The 23,217-nt window shown below is 38.6% G+C and overlaps 1 protein-coding gene across 1 annotated transcript in view; it reads left to right on the forward strand.

The window, feature by feature from the left end:
• The window catches only part of mis18bp1 (MIS18 binding protein 1), an 82,539-nt gene extending 63,629 nt beyond the window's left edge, over positions 1 to 18,910 (forward strand). The window contains exons 12-17 of the mRNA XM_060828511.1: positions 2,429 to 2,607; positions 6,260 to 6,396; positions 13,052 to 13,203; positions 15,124 to 15,202; positions 15,292 to 15,346; positions 18,723 to 18,910. Of these exons, the coding sequence (XP_060684494.1) occupies positions 2,429 to 2,607; positions 6,260 to 6,396; positions 13,052 to 13,203; positions 15,124 to 15,202; positions 15,292 to 15,346; positions 18,723 to 18,823 (703 nt within the window). The 3' untranslated portion in view covers positions 18,824 to 18,910. The remainder of the gene's footprint in view (positions 1 to 2,428; positions 2,608 to 6,259; positions 6,397 to 13,051; positions 13,204 to 15,123; positions 15,203 to 15,291; positions 15,347 to 18,722) is intronic.
• Positions 18,911 to 23,217: the final 4,307 nt, after the last annotated feature.

Raw genomic sequence — 23,217 nt, forward strand, 5'->3', positions numbered from 1 at the left:
AGATATTACGAGGGGGCATAGCTTTAAATTAAGGGATGGTAGATATAGGACAGATGTTAGGGGTAGATTCTTTACTCAGCGAGTTGTGAGTTCATGGAATGCCCTGCCAGTAACAGTGGTGGACTCTCCCTCTTTATGGGCATTTAAACAGGCATTGGATAGGCATATGGAGGAGAGTGGGCTAGTGTAGGTTAGGTGGGCTTGGATCGGCGCAACATCGAGGGCCGAAGGCCTGTACTGCGCTGTATTGTTCTATGTTCTATAGAACTCCCCCATTCTTCTGAACTCCAGCAAATATAATCCTAATCGATTCAATGTCTTCCCATTTATTAGTCTGGTAAATCTTTGCTGTACTCCCTCTATAGCAACAGCAGAAGAGGTACAGTTAGTAAGTTTGCAGATGACACCAGAATTGGAGGTGTAATGGACAGCAAAGAGGGTTACCTCCGATTACAACAGGATCTTGACCAGATGGGCCAATGGGCTGAGAAGTGGCAGATTGAGTTTAATTCAGATAAATGCGAGGTGCTGCATTTTGGGAAAACAAATCTTAGCAGGACTTATATATTTAATGGTAAGGTCCTCTGGAGTGTTGCTGAACAAAGAGACCTTGGAGTGCAGGTTCATAGCTCCTTGAAAATGGAGTCGCAGATAGATAGGATAGTGAAGAAGGCATTTGGTATGCTTTCCTTTATTGGTCAGAGTATTGAGTACAGGAGTTGGGAGGTCATGTTATGGCTGTACAGGACATTGGTTAGGCCACTGTTGGAATATTGTGTGCAATTCTGATCTCCTTCCTATTGGAAAGATGTTGTGAAACTTGAAAGGGCTCAGAAAAGATTTACAAGGATGTTGCCAGGGTTGGAGGATTTGAGCTATAGGGAGAGGCTGAACAGGCTATTTTCCCTGGAGCGTCGGAGGCTGAGGGGTGACCTTTTAGAAGTTTACAAAATTATGAGGGGCATGGATAGTGTAAATAGGCAAAGTCTTTTCCCTGGGTTTGGGGAGTCCAGAACTAGAGGTCATGGGTGTAGGGTGAGAGGGGAAAGATATAAAAGAGAACTAAGAGGCAACTTTTTCATACAGAGAGTGGTACATGCATGGAATGAGCTGCCAGAGGAAGTGGTGGAGGCTGGTACAATTGCAATATTTAAGAGGCATTTGGATGGGTATATGAATAGGAAGGGTTTGGAGGGATGTGGGCCAGGTGATGGCAGGCGGGACTAGATTGGGTTGGGATATCTGGTCAGCATGAACGGGTTGGACCAAAGGGTCTGTTTCCATGCTGTACATCTCTATGACTTTAATTTGCTTTTTCAGGTAAAGAGATCAGAACTGCATATACTGTTTTCAAATGTGGGCTTATTTGACCTTGTATAATTGTAGCAAGAGTTACTGCTCATGTGTGTGAATTCTCTTGCTATGAAGAAGAAAACTGCCTTCATATATTGTGGATTAGATCATACTGTGATGTAAGGTGTCTGATGTGTATTTTTATTTTATTATCATTCATTTTGGACTTTTGCATTTTGAACTTGTGGCATTTGGATTCTGTATGTCTAAGGGAGTTTAATGGTTAATTTGTATTTCTGTAGTCAAGGTGATTTCTTTTATAACACAGCGCTGGGGAGAGACTCTCTTGAGGGCAATGGGGCTTAGCTTACATTGGGATCCACCTCTCCCAGTGATAACATCAGCTAGGATCAGAACAATACCTTGCAAGTTCACAGATCGGAAAGACCTTATTCACGTGTCAATGGATTTCCTGGAAAAAGATTTAGCAAACATAGTGAGAGCTCTTGGACTCACGAGGTAACAGTGAGTGGGATGATTTGGACAAGAAAGTGATTGGCAAAATTACCCAGCAGTGGCCATACTAGATGAAAAGCACAGTGAGAAAATATGTTTGAATATTTTGCATCATGGGCCAAGAGTGGCATAGGGAGAAGCTGCTACTTTATCTAAGAGGGAGTCAGGCTGAAATACTGGCAGGAGAGTAGGACACTAAAGATATATGGATATAGGCCAGCTGAGTGTGTTGAAATGCAAGGAGGTATAATGAGAAGAAAGTGTGGTTAAAAACAAAGGAAAGAAAAGGAGTAGAAGTGACAGGTTCAGATCCTGAATAGCAGCCAATAAAGGCACACAAGTAGAATTTTCTTTACAGAAATGTCTGGTAAAGTAGTGGTGTTAAGGTGCACTGTGTCCTTTTAAGTTCTACAGAAGCGAACTATTGGTCATTAAGGGATAGATCAATCACAATACAACACATCTTCATTGAAAGTTCGTATTGAACATCTTTGTTCTATTTTGTTCACGTAACAATGCATGTTGGATGTCCCTTAAAAGATTTTAAAACATTGTAAGCTCAGTTATCTTTATTTTACATGGTTTTAATGAAGTTTCAATTTGACTTTTACCCTAATAGAACTGTTTCAGCAATACCAAAAAGTAAACCTGATTTCTGGGACGAGATTGCTGCATCTGTTGGAACACGTTCTGCTGAGGCTTGCCAGCAAAAGTACCTATCTGAACATCAGCTGAAGTTGTCCAAAAGGCCTAATGTAAAGCAGAAGAAAAAATGTCCCAGTGATGAAAACAAGCAAGGTTGGAATATATACACTTAGAGATGGTTTGTTAGTACGTGAGGTAGTGTAGAATATTTTTCATTATTATTAACATTGCCAAATATTATGTTAGGAAAGGGTAAGATTATGAAGGAGTAGGTCAGAATCATAAATATTCGTTTTAATATACTGGTAAGTACCCTCTGTTGTTTGTGAGCAGTTCATTTTTGTAAACACTTTTGGAAATATATCAGCCAGTGACTAGAGTTGAAAATACAATAAGAAATTCACTGTGTTACACTCATCATCATATATGTAACTATATGGTCATATAGAATTACTACACTAAATGATTTCATTCAAAATTCTGGAATCCACAGAATCCTTACAGCGTGGAAACAGGCCCTTCGGCCCTACAAGTCCACACTGACCTTCCAAATGTGTATCCCACCCTATTTCCCATTACTCTATATCTACCCATAACCTACACATCCCTGAACATTATTGGCAATTTAGCATGGCCAATTCACATAACCTGCACATCTTTGGATTGTGGGAGGAAACTGGAGCACCCGGAAGAAACCCACGCAGAAACGGAGGGAATGTGTAGTCGCCAAGTGCTGGTATCAAATCCGGGTGTCTGGCGCTGTGAGGCCGCAGTGCTAACCATTGGGCCACCATCCCGCCCTTAAGTGTTATATATGAACATAAAGGTATATCCAAAACTCGCAATAGGTAGTTAAACAGAATACGTTCACATATAATAAGTTAAAAACAAAAATGGCTGGAAATACTCGGCAGGTCAGGCACCTCTGAAAAGTAGCAAAGTTAATGTTTCAGTTTAAGATTACGTTTCATCAGGACTAGTTTTTAGATATTTGATCAGGTACAAGACAGGAAATAGCAAAGGAGCTAATAAAGTAAAAGGGTCAAACTGTTGGAGAGAAGAACTTTTTCAAACTTGCTTTGTATCTCACTGCGCTGTTTGATCAGATATCTCTGATGAAAGGTCATGTTGAGCTTAAAAATTAATGGTCCTTTTCACAGATGCTGTCTGACTGCTAAGGTATTTGCAATATATTTGATTTTCATTTGAGATTTCCAGCATCCACAGTAATTTCCTTTTGAAATTAATATTTAATTCACTGCCACTTGCCTCCGAGGAATTCCCACAGTGAAGAAGTTCTGTTCCTCTTGCTAATGAAACTTGCATTTTTTCATCAGCCTGTTCACTTTCTTTCTTTTCTATTTCCCCTTCATCTTGAATAATATGTACATATAACAGAATTTTACATTTTTTTCCCTAAAACTCCCTCTCCTAAACAGTACATTCATGTCCTTTGTTAATGCATTTATTTCATTCTCTTTCTTCATCAGTTATATGTGAACTAGGTTGCCACAAGTGAGCAATAGACATTGTCAAATATTAGGCTTGGAAAAATTGAAAGCAGGATGTCTTTTTATTGTTAATACAATAAATCTATCTAGTTATGTTTATATTGTGCTGATGATGTTTTTAAAAACTCTAAATCATCTTAAAAGATGTGATCAAACAATTGACACCTAACCAATGAAGCAAGAACAACCAAGAGCTTGATCAAGGAGTTATGTTTGTATGAGAATTATAGAGATAAAGATTAGAGTGTGATCACTTGGTGACTAACAACAGCTATCATGAGGAGAAGAGGGGTAACGACATATATGAGAGTAGAAGTAGTATCAGGGAGAATACTTTTAGACCGAGTGAGAGTTATAGAGCTGTATAGAAAATAGCCCTGTAGGAATCAGAATGCAAGACTAAATATTGGAGAAAGTGTTTGACAGAACAGAAACATAGAAGGGATTTGGAGAGTGGTGGGAAGATGAGAGTTTTGGTATTGATACTTGTGGCACTAAAAGGCAACATGTAAGTAATGAAAACAAGGAAGGCAGGCAAGGATAGAACCATGGAGGACTCCAGAATAATGATCTGCCCTGCCTCTGACTTGTCTGATTGCCCAGCATCTATTTCCAGATGAAGTGGCATTTAAATTAAGAAGCAGAATCTCAAAAGGTAATAATCTCTAGGTTTGAACTGTGGGACACCGACACCTGTACTGTAGAAAGTCAGGTCTGTATAACCAGGGCAGTCCATACCTGAACCATGCTGGACTGTGTTTCTCACCAGCTGTATAATTAATAAGATACAGAAGATTTTATACCAAATAGCGGGGCAAGTGATCAAATTAGGAAGATGTGGTCATCAAAAAGTAGAAACAAGTCAAAACAGACTTCTCAAAGCCTGTCCACCATTTATAAGGCTCCACTCTGGTGTGTGATGGAATATTGTCCACTTGCCTGAGTAAGTGCAACTCTAACAATACTCCAGAAGCTTGATGCCATCCAGAACAGGGCACCCCGTTTGATTGGCTTCACATCCACTCACTTATACAGCACCTTATTAATGCACTACTATTTATAAAGACAAGAGCAATAGGTACATGGGAGCACCGTCACCTGCAAGATCTCCCCCCCCAAGCCACTTGCCACTCAGAATTGGAAAAAAATTGCTATTTCTTCAGTGTTGCAGGATTAAAATCCTGGAACTCTCTCACTAAAGTCTTGTGGACCTATCTACAGCAAATGGACTGTAGTGATTAAGGAAGGCAGCTTACCACCAACACCTCAAGGGCAAACCTCCTTGCCAGGATATTGGTACCCCTCCAGTTTGGTGCAATTCATCCTTCTTGTACAGGTCACACTTTCCCTGGAAGTCTTCCTAATGATCCACATATCCAAAGCACCCCCTCCCCCAACACACACATACACACACACCAGCTTTTTAGCCACATGTTCAATTCTACTCTGACTCCGTCCCTAGCCTCAGTAACACACGGCACGGGGAGTAATCTTGAATTTACTACCCTTGAGGTCCTGCTTTTTAGTTTACTACCTGACTTGCTGAATTGTCATTGTCAGACATTCCTACCTTTGTCATTTGTGCCAAAATGAACAATGATTTTTGTCTGTTTACCCACTCATTTCAGGATGGTCCTAAGAGACTCAGAGACATCCATGAACTTGCTACCAGGGAGACAACACACCATTCTGGAGTCTCTTGCAGCCACAAAATTCTGTGCCCCGATTATCGAATCTCCAATTAATATTGCTCTACTACCCTTTGTCCCTCCCCTTTATAAAGCAGGACCAGCATGGTGGCACTTCTCTGGCTGCTGGTGCTGTCACCTGATGGGCCACCTATCCAAAACGGAATGTTTGTTTGCACATCCCCCCGCCCCCCGTGTCTGCGTGGGTTTCCTCCGGGTGCTCCAGTTTTTTCCCACAGTCCAAAAATGTGCCGGTCGGGTGAATCGGCCATGCTAAATTGCCTGTAGTGTTAGGTGAAGGGATAAGTGTAGGGGAATGGGTCTGGGTGGGTTGCACTTCGGCGGATCGGTGTGGACTTGTTGGGCTGAAGGGCCTGTTTCCACACTGCAAGTAATCTAAGCTAAAAATAAGTTCCTTTCCTTCAAAAAAAATTTCCAAAATAAAGCCATAAAATAAATATTTATATTTCCTTGTGGAATTATTTCCTCCTATAATCAAGATGTAAAACAAAATTATCTGCAAAATGTTCAGATTTCACTGATTAGGTGAGATAACAGTTTTGTGGTTTCATAGCATAATTATTTATTATGTACCATACTTTATAGGTGACCCAGTGAAAATTGTTGCTCATATTGGAACACTGAAAAGAAAACAACAAGTAAGGGCCTTCCTGGAACAGTTGCCAAAGGAAGACCATGAAGACCTTTTCAATGATGCAGTATTGCAGCATAAACGAATAAAGGTGAGGGAAATGTAGAACATCATTTCACAGTATTATAAAGCATCAGATAATCTCATCAAATTCTTTATGATTCAAAATGATTGTCGAATACTTGTTTTATTGAAAGCAGATTAAAATTAAACGTAGACTTGCTACAATGTATATGACTTTGTTTTGTGAGGACATCCCTGAAATACTGTATAATTTTTGCTTTCCATTTCTAAGGAAGTCTAAATTTACTTTAGAGTGCAAAACGGCTTACTAGACGGATTGCTGAGAAAGAGGGCTGTCTTATGCAGAGCCATTGAGCAAAATAGGCTAATATTCTGTAGTTCATAAGAATAAGAGGTAATTTCATTAAAAAGTATAAAATTATTAAGGATGTTTGACGGGGAGAGTATATGTTATATTCCCCTAAGTGGGGAGTCTCAAATTAGATTATATTTGCTATCATCTAATATGGTCCAAAGGGATACCTGAGTCTTAATGGAACAAGGGAACAGATGATAGACAAGTTCATTGAGCTAAATTAGATGAGAATTGGTTGTATAAATATGGGCAGCTTGTAATTAATGGGCTGAGCGTTTCCTGGAGTGTGGTTAATTGAAATAAAGCCATCACTTAAATGTAAACTTGATCTTTGTTTAAACAGTTATCTTGTAATATGTTGAGGTTGCAGAGGATGGTTGAATCAAAAGATGAAGTTTCAGGATATGATTACCCAAATTTTACATTTGAAAATGAATCTTATGGTATGGAAGCAACCCCATTTTTCCAATGGCTAAAGAGGAGATGAAGTATGGCCTTTGCACAATTGCCACCACACAGAAGCAGGGTACAAAGTGAGCCTGATGATTTGAACATAAATGAAGGTTTGGACAGGTTGTTAACTTTCATTGATATAATTTATCAAAAACATAATTTATTGAATGCTTATGAAGTGTGGCCAGATTTTGACAAATTTTAGGAAGACTGAATATAATACCAGAAAACATAACATCATGAAATCCAGAGATTTATATGCAAAACTACATAAATTTCATTTGGTTGAATGCCAATCTGTGCTGGTGTTTAAGTTGTTGAACTGTACCAAAATATCGAGTCGTGGAGTCATACAGCACGGAAACGGACCCTTCGGTCCAACCAGTCCATGCTGAATATAAACTAAACTAGCCCCTCCAGCCTGCTCCTGCCCATATCCCTCCAAATCTTTCTTATTAATGGAGGGTTTGAGTTATAAAAATAGGCTGGATAGGGTGGGAACTTTCTCACTAAAGCATGGGGGGTTGAGAGCTGACCTTATAGAGGTTTATAAAAATAAGAGGCATACATAAGATGAATAGCAAAGATCTTTTCCCTGAGGTGAGGGAGTTCAAAACTAAGGGGCATATTTTTAAGATGACAGGAGAAAGATTGTAACAAGATGTGAGGGACAACATTTTTACACAAACAGTGGTTAGTGTGTGGAATGAATTGCCAGAGATAGTGGTAGATGCAGGTACAGTTACACTGTTAAAAATATTTTGTTAGTACACGAATAGGAAGGGTTTGGAGTGATATGGGCCAAACAGAGACAGGTGGGAGTAGTTTAGTTTGGGAATATGGTCTGCATGGAGTATTTGGACTAAAGAGTGTGTTTCCATGCTGTATGACTCTATTCATGCATCCACTCAAATGTCTTTTAAATGTTGTAATTGTACCTACATCCACCACTTTCTCAAAAAGTTCATTCCACATACGAACCACCCCCGTGTAAAAATAGCACTAAAAAAAAATTCCTCGGAAAGTATCCTTTTCCACCCATATTCATTGCACAAAGTGGGCATGGACTTATCAGTTCTGATAGTTAATATGAAGGCATTAGTCTCAAAGGACAACTGTCAAAAATGGATATATATTTACCAGACGGGGCTAGGCTAAGGAGAAATGGACAATTATAAGTTGAGCAGGGAAGGACAATGGAAAATATAACAGTTGGATAAATGTCAGGGATGAAGGTCAGGCCCATGATGTATAATGGGGGTATGCATGATGTATACCCATCATGGAACAACTTTGGAAACATGATGTATAAAGATAGGAAGACAAGAAGTCACAAAGTAGGCTCAAATAGTAGATCTGGAAGCAAATGCCCTGAAAAAGAAATCATAAATCATTGAAAACAATCCTCTTAATCAGAGGGGAGGTCAAAAGGTGGCAAGTGTAATTTAACAAGGTCAAGAATAGAAGGCATAATTTAGCAAGGCCAAGAATTGTAGTACAAGCCATGGATATCACCGGCAGAAACCCATGTGATTGTTAAGTCTAAGTGGCCACAAGCAAATTAGAAGACATGTTAATGAAAAAATGCTGGACAACAAGAATTAGAGAGCTAGAGAGAATTTGGAGTGTATACAGAGGTATCAATTGGAGACAAACCAACCTTAGCGCATAGCTGGATACATATGGAAAAGTGTCTCCTGATGAGAAATATATAGCTAAAGCAAGTCTAGTAGCACATGCTGTTGAAGAAAAACTGGGGACTGAGATTTGAGTAGGTTCACAAATTAGCGGAAAAGCAATTTTGAATTTTTGGGTGGGCTTTATTAAGACCTCATGCTTGGGTGCGTGGATCAATTATTATGAAGGATGCATGACTGTAAGGATATTAGCTCACGTTGGAAGCAGTTCTTCATCCTCCAAAGGAGACACCAAGTGGGAACACTTTGGATGTTAAATAAATGTGAATTTGAGGGACCTAACGGGCAACTTTTCACAGAGGGTGATGAATATGGAATGAGCTGCCAGAGGAAGTGGTGGAAGCTGGTACAGTTACAACATTTAAAAGGCATGTGGATGGGTACATGAATAGGAAGCGTTTAGTGTGTTATGGGCCAAATGCTGGCAAATAGAACTGGGATATTTGATCAATATGTTTGTATGCTGTATAAAGTTCTGACTCTGTGACCTAAATTATCTCTCTAGAGTTTGGTACTTCTCAGTACGGTCTGTTTTGTTAAAACTGGGCTGTCTTCAGTATAAAGCAGACTCTGCCATGTTTTACTGGTATCACAAGTGACAGCTGTCAGGAATCTTTATACTGAACACACATGATTTTTTTGTGGGGTAGAAGCAGTTTCATAAATGGGCTTAAAGCAGAATTCAGAATTGGAATTTGGACTTCTGGGGCTTTTAACTACAGCAAATTAGAAATCGGGCAGAAAGGATCAAGTGTCATTTTTTAGTTTAGATCAGAGTGGTACTGGAAAAGCACAGCAGGTCAGGCAGCATCCGAGGAGCAGCTAAATCAACGTTTTGGGCAAAAGCCCTTAATCAGGAATAGCTCCTTGGATGCTGCCTGACCTGCTATGCTTTTCCAGCATCACTCTGGTTTCCAGCATCTGCTGTCCTCACTTTTTTCTTGTTTCATTTTGGCTATTTTATTTGGAAAATCTTAACGCATTACTTTTAGTCAAAGTATGGCTTCTCAAGAATATGCAATGGCTTTGAAAACTGAAATGGAGGGATTGTGAAGTCTAATTAGACAGCTGAACTAGCACAGCACCGAAACAAGGCGTTTTGAAGTCTTAGAGTTAAGTACAACTTTGAAAAATCCCAAGGTGGAAAAAATTATTTGAACAAACAAAACATTGAAAAAATTAAAAATGAACCATTGTAATTTGAAGTTTCCATCTTTAGGGTATGGAAGGAACATGAGACCTGTTTTAATCATGCTTCTTGTGCAAATCTCAGGAATGAGTTGCTGCATGCAGCAGGGTTTAGAACTTTGCTTGTGGGAAGCTAAAAAGGTCAGAAGAATAGTAAAAAGTAGCTTTTGTAGATTTTTCATCACAAAATTATTGGAAGAAATTCTAAAAAGGGATTTAGCTGAAATACCCAATGTCTGCAACATCAAGTCTTATAAGTTACTATGGGATAAAGTATACTCCACAAAATGAGTGAATGGAAAAAAGGATCAATGTTGCAATCTTAACGCAGATGCTGGAGAATGGAATGGGTGAGTAGCAGTAGTCAACTGTCCAATTGTTTTACAAACAAAGCAGAAAATTCTCAGATACTGTTGGACATAGCAGTAAAAGGATGCTTGGAACTTTAATGTGGAAGTAAGAGATTATAATATGTTAATTTTTTTATTGTGTGTATATACTGTTTATTTAAAAAGGAAATATTAAATCTGTTATCATTTAATAAGGTCTTAAAGGATGCTTGAAACCCAATTGAACAAGGAAGCAGATAATGAACATATTAATTAAGGATTAATTCAGTGAGAATTAGTTGTATAAATACGGAAAAATATTAAATTCATGAGTTGTGGTTAAGTGAAATAAATTTCTCCCTAAAAGTGTGGATTTGGCTTCTGGTCAAATAAAGTTCTCTTGTGTATAGCAATAGTCTCAGGATAAGGTGTTAATCATTGAGATGAGTTTTTTTAATAATTCTTCACTTAAGTCTATGAATATTTAGCATGCTCATCGAATATATTTAAGAGTGTGTTTAAGTTCAAAATCACAAAGGGAATCAAGAGATTATAGGGTAACTGAGTAAATGGATAATTTCAGACTGGAGGAAATACATTGAAAGACAACAATTCTGAAGGGTTGCAGGAGCAGAGGAATCTGGGTGTAAAAGAACACAACTTATTGAAGGAAAGGTGAGAGAGCAGTTAATAAAGCATACAGTGTTCTCTGCTTCATTAATTGAGTATAAGAACAACGAGGTGATGTTGAATTTGTACTGGACATGTGTTACCTCAGTTGAAGTATTGTGTATAGATGGGGGCACCAGGTTATTGGAAAGATGTGAATTCATTGGAGAGAGTGCAGAAGGGATTGACAAGAATAGTTCTGAGGATAAGAGTGAAAAGGTTGGGATTGCTCTCCTTGGAGAGAAAGTAGTTGAGTGGAGATCTGATTGAAGTTTCAAAAACATGAGCCGGCTGTTTAAACAGAGAGAAGCTGTTTCTGCTTGGAAAAAGAAAAAGAACAAGAGGGCATTGATTAAAAGTGATATACAAAAGAAGCAAAACGTAATGTGAGAAAAGACACGGAATGCAGTATCTGGGAATGTGGTGAAGACAGGTTCAATTCAGGCATTCAAGAAGCATTTAAGAAATGGAGGAAAGAGATATAGTGGAAAGGCAGAAGTTAGCATGAGGGGATAGATTTGGTACAGACATGATTGGCTCAGTGTCTTCTTTCTGTACTGTATCAGTGCTGTGATCTAACTTATTAATATATATTGCAAGTAGCTGTGGGTGAAGCACATCCCTGTAGTACTCCACTATTCACTGGCTGCCACTTGGAAAATTTATTCCTTCTCTTTCTTTTCCAGTCTGCCAGCCGAGTTCTCTATCCACATCAGTACACTACCACCAATCTCATGACCTAACTTTTACCTGCTAATCTCTTCTATAGGGCCTTATCAAAAGCCTTCTCAAGTCTAAGTAAACTACAGCCACTGTGTCCCCTTTATCAACTACACTAGCTACATTCTCTTAAAATTCCAGTAGATTTGTCAAGCATGATTTCCCTTTCATAAATCCATGCTGACTGTGTCAGATCCCCTCAATATTTTCTAAGTGATCTGATATTCAATCTTTTATAGTGGACTCTAGCATTTTCCATATTACCAATGTCAAGTAAACTAGCTATAATGCCCTGTTTTCTCTACCTCCTTTTTAAATAATGGGGTTATGTTAGCTTCCTTAAAGGCATGTCTTATTTAGTTAGAAAGTCTTTAGGAGGGCAAAATATTCTGGGGAAAAAGCTGAAATTTTACAACAAAAAGACTTCCTGATTTTTCCTGTTCTCCAAATGACAATGGTCTCATTATTTGTCCAAATTAGCTGTTTACCAAGAGGAGCCAGTGAGGGTTTTGAGGAAAGACTCTATGCTGCATTGCCACATGATTGTTCTAATTATACAATTTGCAGCCAAAGTCCTCTGACAAATCAATTTCACTTGAGAGTTTAATGACCTCTTTGATAACTGTCATTGAGGAAGGGGTAAGATGTTTTTGTATGCATGAAACATCAAATACATTCAGAATATTTCTCAAAATGTTCCAGAATGCATGATTTTAATTTATGTTGTTGTGCTTGATTCTTGTCAATTATTCAGAGCCTCTCTACTATGAAAACATTAAATTACAGCACAATCAAAAATGCCTTACCTCTGATGTTTTTGATGCAAGTCCTGAGGTTGATGGTGGTAGCATATTCATTGTGATTTTAAATTCAGAATTTATCATGAAATTTGTATACATATAAAAATTAGGGACAGTTTTTGTTGAGGAATTCATATAAAGGCAGTAGCACAATTAAGAAGCATATTTACAAAAACAGTTCAAGTGTCTTTGGTGCTATTAAAAATTAATACTGAGCACTAACCTCCAAGTTCTGCTGATGTTATTCAATTAGTCAATTATCAGGACATGACTTACTCTGGCTTATTGGGAAAATAAACTGAATTCTTCAATTTGTTAAGTACATTGGATTAAAATTCAAAACGAAAATCCGAAACAAGATACATGCTTTGACTTGCATCCATAATGAGTAATTTTATTGAATGTGAAATCTTATCTCCGTACAGATAATAAATCCTTAATTATCAAACAAATGTTAATTGTTTTAGAATTACAAATTTTGAATTTCAACATTTCCTTCAACATTGTGCAGCTTCCCAGCTTTCCAAGCAGTCAAGAGGAGGATGATGATGATGACTTTTTGCTTCAAACAAATCCAACTACTCCAACTTCAGTCATCTTTCCTTTAGCGAAAACACCACAGTGGAACCACATCAGTCCTCGAATGTTGGGGCCTACTGATAGGTAACCAACCTAACAAAGAAAAATTATACTGCTGGCAATTGACTTTATTATCGAGTAATGAATCCTAAAGTACAATGGGATTCTGAAAGTACTTGTTTTGATTCTTTCCTGGGATTTAGATATCACTGCCTAATCAAACATTTATAACTCATTCCTAATTGCCCTTGCTTTCTTGAAATCCTGCAGCTATGTGCTGTAAGTACACCCACAATGCTGTTAAGGGAACTGTAGAATTTTGATCCAGCAACAGTGAAGGATCAGTAATTTGGTTCCAAGCCAGGATAGTGGAGTAGAAATTGCAGATGGTAGTGTTGCCATACATTTGCCATCATTGTCCTTCTAGAGCTTGTGACTTCAGATAGTGTTAGTAAAGAAGCTTCAGTGAGTTGTGGCTGTTCATTTTGTAGATGGAACAAACTGCTGTCACAATGCGTTAGTGGTGGAGATGGTGAATATTTACGGTGGTGGATGGGCTACCAGTCATGCGGCTGTCTTGCCCTGAATATGTTGAGCTTCTTAAGTTTTGTTGAAGTTGCATCCATCTGGTAGTATTCTATCACACTCATGACTTATTCCTTTATGGTAGCAGATAAACTTTGGGGGTATGGAGATAGCTGCACAATTTTCAGCCTGTGACCTGCTGTTGAAGTCACAGTATTACTATGCTGGTCCTGTTCTGGTCACTGTTAATCCCCAGGATGTTGACAGTGGTGGATTCAGTGATTGTAATGCCATTAAAGTCCAGGAAAGATGGTCATTGCCTGGCATTTGTGTGTGATGTGAACATTGCATGTTACTTATCAGCCCACACCTGAATGTTGTCAAGGTCTTGCAGCAAATAGTTACGGGCTGCTTCAGCGTTTGAGTTGTGAGGAATGGTACATTGTGCAGACACCAAATACCCCCATGGAGGGGAGATAATTGATGAAACAACTAAAGGTGGTTGTTCTTTTTCGGGATGTGGGCATTACTTACTGGGCCATTATTTATTGTCTATCTATTGTCCTTAAATAAAGTAGCTAATTTGTAGCAAGTTGAGAGTAATTAAAAGTCAACGACATTGCTCTGTTTTGGAGTCATAGACCAGATAGGAATGAAAACTTTCCTTCTCTGGAGGACAGTAGTGAACCAGATGGGTTTTTACAAAAGTTGATAGTTTAATAGTTACAGTTCAATTCCAGATTTTTTTAAACTGAATTTAAATTCTACCTTGTGAGATTTGAATCTAAGCCTCCAGATCTTGGTTCTATGTGTGACTGTTACAGTGACATTATCACTGTGCCAACATCTCCCCATGCTGGCAATTATCCTCCATTTTTTATTTTTTTATTCATCCACAGGATAAGGGTGTTGCTGGCTAGGCCAGCATTGAATACCTATTCCTAAATGCCCAAAGGGCAGTCAACCACAATACTCTGGGTCTGGAGTCACATATAGGCCAGACTAGGTAAGGATGACCGCTTTCTTTCTTAAAGACCATTAGTGAAGTAGCTGGGTTTTCCCAACAGTCGACAATAGACTCATGCATGGTTTTACCAATAATCGATATGGTCATCATTAGACACTTAACTCCAGATTTTTATTGAATAAAATTCCACTATCTGCCATGGCAGGATTCGAATCCACGTGCCCAAACATTCCCTGGATCTCTAGCAATAATACCACTAGGCCATCTCCTCCCCATTTACTTGCAGTATTTCATAACCAGATGTGTGTGTGACCTATTCTTAAACTTTGCAGTGATACATTTGTAATCAAATAAGAAATTGTGGAGTATAAATGCAAATTTTCAAATTCTAAATATTCATGATCAAGATTTTTTATAACAATCTGAAACATCACTGGGCTTTCCTTCTGCATATACATCTGAAGTTTAGTTTTGTACAACTTACTGGAATAATTGTTTTTTTCTTTATATAGTGCTAATAATGATAAATATGTTTTTCAACTGCAAAAAAAGAGCAAGATGAAGAATTGGTCCAAGCTCCCTAAAAGATCGGTAGGAAACAATTGATTTTGTATTGATCATTTAAGTAATTAAAATGTTTAATATTTTCATACTTTAAGATCTAATTATTCTTATTTTAGAAACCTGAATTTTGTATGTCACCGGCTAGATCAAAATCATCACATTTATTTGAAGGTAAGAGAACTACACCTAGTAATAATTATTTAACTCCTGTTTAATCCCACATGAGTATGCAAATTGTTAACAAGGAAAAATTACAGTGTAAGACCTGCTAGAAATATAAAAAGTGTTCTATGGATAATTAAAAATCAAAAATTAGGAAAATGTGTTGGTCCTACAGAAAGCATGTCTAGAAAGTAATGAGATAGCAAAGGAACTGAACAGCTATTTTTCATTGGTAGATACCATAGAGGATATAAATAAGGGAAAGTTGTAAATCAGGAAATGGGAGGGAAAGTAGAACTCAAGAAAACTACAATTACAAGGTAGAGGTAGTAAGCAAGTTGTTGGAGCTGTGGGTTAATAGGTTTCTGGATGTGGAAGATACAAAGATTTGGAACAGGGTAGGCCATTCAAAATGATCATGTCTGATTCTCTATTTCAATGTCATATTCCAGCTTCCTCTCCCCATCCTTGATGTCTTTCATATCAATCTCTTTCTGGAATAAACTCAGTGATACAGCCTTCTGCATGTGAATTCCTCATCTGTGTCCTAAATGGCCTATCCTGTATCCTGAGATTGTGATGAATGGTTATAGACTTCCCATCCAGGGAAGACAACCTCCCTGCATCTACTCCATTTAGCCTTGTTACAATTTTCTATGTTTCAATCAGATCCCTCCTCTCATTCTTCTAAGCTCTAGTGAATACAGGTTTAGTCGAACCAATCTCTCCTCAAACAATCTTGCCCATCCCTGTTATCAGCCCAGTGAGGCAGCTAGAAATATAAAAGTGTTTCCTCTATGAAAAGTATAGTTTCTGTTAGGTAGGGAGGACCAAAACTATACAAAATACTTTAGGTATTTAGGTCTCCCTGGTATCTTTCCTATACCAGAGAGACCAAAATTGAACTTGGTTAGGCTACTTTTGGAATACAATGTCCTGTACAGCTGCAACATGACCTCCCAACTCTTTTACTCAATACTCTGACCAATAAAGGAAAGCATACCAAATGCCACCTTCACTATCCTATCTACCTGCGACTCAACTTTTAAGGAGCTATGAACCTGCACTCCAAGGTCTCTTTATTCAGCAATACTGTCTAGGACCTTACCATTAAGTGCATAAGTCGTACTCTGATTTGCTTTTCCAAAATACAGCACCTCACATTTATCTAAATTAAACTCTATCTGCCATTCCTCAACCCATTGGCCCATCTGATCAAGATCCTATTGTAATCTGAGGTAACCTCCTTCACTGTCCACACACCTCCAATTTTGGTGTCATCTGCAAACTTACTAACTGTACCTATATTCACATCCAAATCATTTATATAAATGACAAAAAGCAGTGGACCCAACCCCAATCCTTGTGGCACACCACTGGTCACATGCCTCTAGTCTGAAAAGCAACCCTCCACCACCACTCTCTGTCTTCCACCTTTGAGTCAGTTCTATATCCAAATAGCTAGCTCCCCTGTACCGTTTAAACCACCCAAATTCAACACCCGAAACAAAAGACTCTAACACTTACTTGCTGCCTTTGAGTCTGACAACCCTAAACCCAAATTGGAATTGTAGAATTATCCTGACGAGAGCCCCCAGTCTGTTATGGACCAGGTCAGACCACCTCAAAATATTTTAAGGTCACCTCTCACCTACTCTTTTCTTATTTTAAGGGTGGATGTGAAATGGGTGTTCCAGATGTGATACAGCTGGTCAAACCATACAACTTTAAAAACACAATTAGTTTAACACAAGCAAAAGTGGATTTTAGAATAACTTAACTATTGGAAAATATAACCAAATACTAAACACAGTAACTATTACTAATTAACTGTTCCAATATAGTAAAATCCCATAAACATACCCCTTAGCAAAAATGTAAATTCAAACACAGATGCTTACACACAGCTCAACACAAAGAGATCTCAGGGAAAGTCCTCATTAAGAATCAGTTATTGAAGTTTGCAAGCTTTGTGGGACCCCAACGTCTTCGGACCGTTGCACCAAAAAATAACTAGAAAGCCTGAACTGGGAGAACTGGCTTCTCCCGTTCCAATGTTAAACTGTTTTAAAGAAAACCCAAAGGCCTCTGAACATTGACACTTCGGCACCTCTGCCTTTACAACTTATCTTCAAATGAAACGCAGGACAAATTAACCTTTTCAAAGTGATAGCATTGTCACAGGCTACAAGAGCTGGTCAGAGCCTATGAATACTGCTGTGAGCAACCCATCTCCAGATTACTCAAAGCCTGGCAACCATCTACCAGGCACAAAGTCAGGAATGTGATGGAATCCAATTGCCTGGATGGATGCATTTCCAACAACACTCAAGAAGCTTGACACTATCCAGGAAAAACCCACAACTTCCATCTAGAAGGACGAGGGCAGCAGATACATGGAAACACTACCTCCAAGCCACTCACCATCCAGACTTGGGAATATATCACCGTTCCTTCAACTGTGACTGGGTCAAAATCCTGGAATTGCCTCCCGAAGGGTAATGTAGGTCGACCTACAGCAGTTCAAGAAGGCAGCACAACACAACTTCTCAAAGCCCATTAGGGATAGGCAATGAATGCTAGCCAGCCAGCAGAGCGCACATCCCACAACTGAATTTTAAACAAAGAGTCAGAACTCCTGTACTTCCGGCTTAGTCTTATTAGACAGCTTACCCATTACCCCTCCAATTACATGCACTTAATCTGTGGTGTAACTGCTTTGTTAAACCTGCAATCCATCATTCTCCGTTTTCTGGATACAGCACAGTGTCTCCAATCTGGGACCAAGTTTCACAATGTGAAGCTCAAAGCTTTGCAACTGGAGACATGTGATTGTCTAGGCACATGTCTCCCCAAATGATACAGTTTAATTATTCCATGTAGCTCAGCTATTCAGCCATGTCTTAAGCTTACTTTCAGACTATATAATTGAAATAGTAAATTTATTAACCAACTGGTTCCCAGAACCTACCCTTTGCAAATTGACACTTGCACTAGATACTCACCAAACAATCAGCTTATGACTTTGCTGCAACACCACTGATTTTCTTCTTTAACTTGGCATGCACTAACTCCCAGCTGCTGCCTGTGTATGAGAGAGTGAATATTTCTCTTCAACTTGCAGAAACTGAAGACCTGGAACCTTTCTCTGAATGATCACTTTTCATTTTTTATTGTATTCTTACTGTAAAGTACACATGACAATAAAATCAAAATCAATGTGTGTTGTCCCACTCCCATCTGCTGAAATACAAGTCTGCTGCCTCTCCAGCTTGCAGGTAAGTAAGACCTTGGGCTTTGACTTTCAGATTAATAGTTGTACAGGTCTACACATGAAATGTTTTGCTAATTGCAATAGTTTTTGAAATTTGACCATATTTTTCAGGTGCACAGAAGTCTAACATAGGAACCGTATTCAAGAGTAGAGAAGATACTCAATCAGATGACACAGAGGATGAAGATTACTATTTTTCAGTTACTGATTAGCTTTTAATTTATAATAAAACTAAACTTCCTGAAATTGAACTACTTAATTTGCATCTTTTAAGATTGAACAGTCTTGGTAAATTTGGATGCTGGAATTACATTTACCATCCAGTTAAATATTTTAAAAATTCAGGTTGTTTTTCTTAATGATTTTAAATGCACAGCAAATGTACATACATGTATAAAATACATACAAGTTTTTTTTTTAAGTGTTTTGTAATGCGTTTATATTGTAAATGAGATGGTATTGATTTCAATTTAATCTTGACAGTTCCTCGGCCGATGTTTAATTCCTGTTGTCTACAATGATGGTTTTTTGATTATTGCCTGAGCATTCTTTAAATGTGCTAAACATGTGCTTGGATTTTTCATGCTGTCTAAGAAAATGGAGGCCTCTAAATAGTATATGATGAGTGGTTGCTGCAGTTTCACAGCTTGACCCTTTTTTCACATATAATAAAGGGAGAGAAACATTTTGAGCAGGATTCTGAAAGCAGTTATCTCAGTAACAGCCTTATCTTAATATTTTTTGGTATAAAGGGGGGAAAATTAGCCAGGCCTTTCACTCCTGTTCTTTACCCAATGATTCTGCAAGAGTTCAGCTTATGGAGGAATTGTGTGTTATGGATGCTTGTGGAGGATGCAGTCAATGCCCTATGTGGAAGAAGTTGCCTGCCGATATACGTCACATCCACTGGGCCATTCTGTAAGGGATTTTCTTTTTTGGGTAAATTAAGAGCACAAAGTATTATGCAGAAACAATTTGCATTTCTTCATAGTGCAGTCTGAAACTATTTCCAAAGGAAGCAACAAGTACCACAGTAAACTAGTTGAATTGAAGATGCACTAACAATTTTCTTAGAAGTTCTGTATTCATTCTTCAGGGGAAAATATAAGTCATTAGATAAAAATATGAAATTATAGTTTAATGTTCCTTTATATTAGCTGTAATAAGCTGAACACTTCAAGAAGGACGTTAACTGAGCCCAGTGACTGCTAACAAATTTCTTACTATTTCCTGCAAATCAAACGGAAGCACTTGAGGTGATTATTGAAATGATTTGCTGGTTGAGAAATTTGAACAGGCTGCACTCTGCATAACTTCCATTAACATGTCATGCCCAGTATGACATAAGTCCTGAATATACTGTTTCACAATGGTAGAGCATGAGATAAGCACTTTTCCACTCACTCAGTTTATTTCATGTTATTTTCAGAGCAGCACCAAACAAATGCTATGAGAATGCCCATAAGATGATTGCTACTGTGCCTTCCCATGATCATTTCCTGAGTGGAATTAAAGGTGATTGAGTCTAACCTTGCCAGTAGCACAGAGAGATATAGGAAAGGGAGAAGGTTTTGATTTTTTTTAACATTGTGAATAAAGAATGCCATAAGTTTCTCAAGGCTAGTTATATATATTTCATCTGGCTATTGAAGAATTCTCATGATCCAAATGCACAATAATGCAGTTCAAATTAGTTTTCAAAGGTATTATATTTAGGTTTTGCAATGCTCCATAATAAAGTACACAAATTAAGACTTAAAATTTTACAGCTAGACTTTAAATTACTGTATGTAAACTTCACCTGTCAAGTAAATACATTTCCTTCATATTCTGCACTCTGAACTCACTTGTCTAATCAAGCTTGCTCAATTCAGAGTCCACATATTAAAATGTGCAACTTAGGTAACTTGATAACATGTTCAAAATTATGCATGCTGGTCTGGGATTATTTGATACCTTCAAAAGGGAGCAGAGAAAATATCTGTTGAATAGAATTGCTGATTAGAAATAGAAACGGAACTAATCTTTTTCCACCTCTGGTTATAAATGAAAAACTAATATTACTTCAGAGAGCTGATAACAGGAATGCATGATCAAATAGTCATATCACATACATTCATCTGTTTTAGTTTTATTTAGTTTCAAGCAGTGTTGACTTCAGGTTTTTGTTTGAGTAACTATAGATGACAAGGAATTCTTAACTAAATGTACCAGGTTCCTAATTACAAATTAAATGTTTTCTTCTGGCAGCTTTTTTGAAGTATTAATTAACTTGAAATATTAATTTACTTTATAACATCCATATGAGCTGATGACTGGTCTGAGAGAAATGTGCAGAAGAAATGTCAACTATTGCAGGCCCTTATTCCAATCTCAACCATGATACGAAGACTTGACATTTAATTGCTTAATGACTGCAGAAAAATTGGCACTGCTTGAAAATGGTTTCACAACTGTGATGATTCCAACTACTAGTTTTAAGTTTTGACCATACCGCCAAAGCTATCATTTAATCTTGAACGACTTAGAAAACTTAAATTCTTCTGATTGGTCAGAAGGGACTGTTACATTTCAAGCACATGTTTAAAAAGTCAACTTTCTCTAATGGACCTATTAATCCAAATTGTTCTTAAAAATACTGTTTTTAATAGATTTCCTATATCTTTGTATTTCTGTAAATAAATGTAGAGCAAAGTATAACTACTGTATTAATGATTTAGTCATGTGATAGTGTTGTCTAAGGTAATAATGCATGGTGAATAACTCACCTGTTCTCTGGTTGGGCAGAGAATAAAGATACAGAATACAGTTCATAAGCATGGCGTACGAATGGAAATTGTCATGTATTCTAAAGCACTGCTTTCATTATAAAGAGATACAAAGCAAATTACGGGTGGACAGGAATGATGTATGTAGTCAAACCAAATCATCTTTAGGGCTCTGGGAACCTGTTTGTTTTAGTGTAGTAGAGGAAAACTCACTGGTCTAACATGAGAGACTCTTATAAACAGTTTTTAATCAATCAGTTCAGAGATGTTATGTCATGCCTGTGGAGCAGGACGGACTTGAACCTGTGCTTCCTAATTCAGAGGTATTGAACAGGAGTAGTTTCTGTAGTGGCAATTAAGTACAGGTTTCATTGATGTGGAAGTCTCAATAAGGAAGACCCAGCTGTTATGTCATACTCATTCAAGATCCTAATGGTGATTAGGGCACTCCTCCATACTAAACCTTTAAGACCCTTCACCCATGTACAGCAAAGGGCTGTAACTGTTCGGGCAAAATTCCAAAATGGGTTGGAATGCAAAGACATTAAAAATTAATTGATGGTTTTCTTTTCAATGAGAGGGTAGGTATTTGTAAAGGATGAAATTAGTAAACGATGAACCCTCAACAATTTCTCCTTCGAATCCCCTCATTTCCGCCAGATCAGAAAGGTAGCCATGGGCCCCAGCTATTCCTCCCTCAACAGTCCATCTTCCACAGCTACACTGGCACCATTCCCCACTTTTTCCTCTGCTACTTCGATGACTGTATTGGCAGCACCTCAAAGAGGTTGAACAGTTCATCAATTTCACAAACACCTTCCACCATGACCTCAAGTTTACTTGGACCATCTTGACACCTGCCTCCCTTTCCGGTACCTTTCCATCTCCATTTCTGGTGACCAACTCAACACTGACATCTACAATCAAACCCATTGACTCCCAGTTACCTGGATTATACCTCCTTCCACCCTGCCTCCTGTAAAAATGATATCCCTTATTCCCAATTCCTCTATTTCCAAAACATCAGCTCCCAGGAAGACCATTTCCACCACAGAACATCCCAGATGGCTACCTCTATGTCCTCTAGTGCATCTCCTCCACTTTCCACCGCTCTGCCTTGAACCTGACCATTCCAATTGCAAGAAGTACTGACCCCACCCCCCCCAGCTCCTCACCTCCCATCCCACTAACCTCCAGATACACACGTCATCCTCTGCCATTTCAAACAGACCCCACCACTACAGAGATATTTCCTTCTCTACTCCTATTTGTATTCCACAGAGACCATTCCCTCCACCCCCAAAATCTTTCCTTACCACCGCAAGAGGTGTCAAACCCGGGCCCATACCTCCATCCAAGGCCCCTCCTTCCACATCCAACAGATTTTCCTGCACCTCCACATACGCCATCTACAGTGTCCGTTGGTCTCGACGTGGTCTCCTCTACATTGCGGAGACAGAACGGCAACTTGTGGAACGTTTCAGAGAAATCTCTGGGTCACTCACACTAGACAACTCCACTGCCCTGTGGTTGAACGGTTCACCCCCCTCCCCCAAAAGGACATTTAAGTCCTGGGCTGCTTCCACCACCAAATTCTAGCCACCCGACGTCTGAAGGTAGAATACCTCATCTTCAACGGAACAAGGACATGCCGCAACCCAAAGGACTAGCCACACTACCATACATCAGGAGCATTTCCGAACTGACAGCCAGACTGCTGCGACCACTAGGACTCATAACAGCACACAAACCAACAGCCACTCTCAGACAACAACTCGCCAGGAAAAAGGACCTGATACCCAGCATGAGTAAAACCAACTTAGTGTACAAAATCCCAT

The sequence above is a fragment of the Hemiscyllium ocellatum genome, chromosome 8 (genome assembly GCF_020745735.1).
Source record: "Hemiscyllium ocellatum isolate sHemOce1 chromosome 8, sHemOce1.pat.X.cur, whole genome shotgun sequence".
NCBI lineage: Eukaryota > Metazoa > Chordata > Chondrichthyes > Orectolobiformes > Hemiscylliidae > Hemiscyllium > Hemiscyllium ocellatum.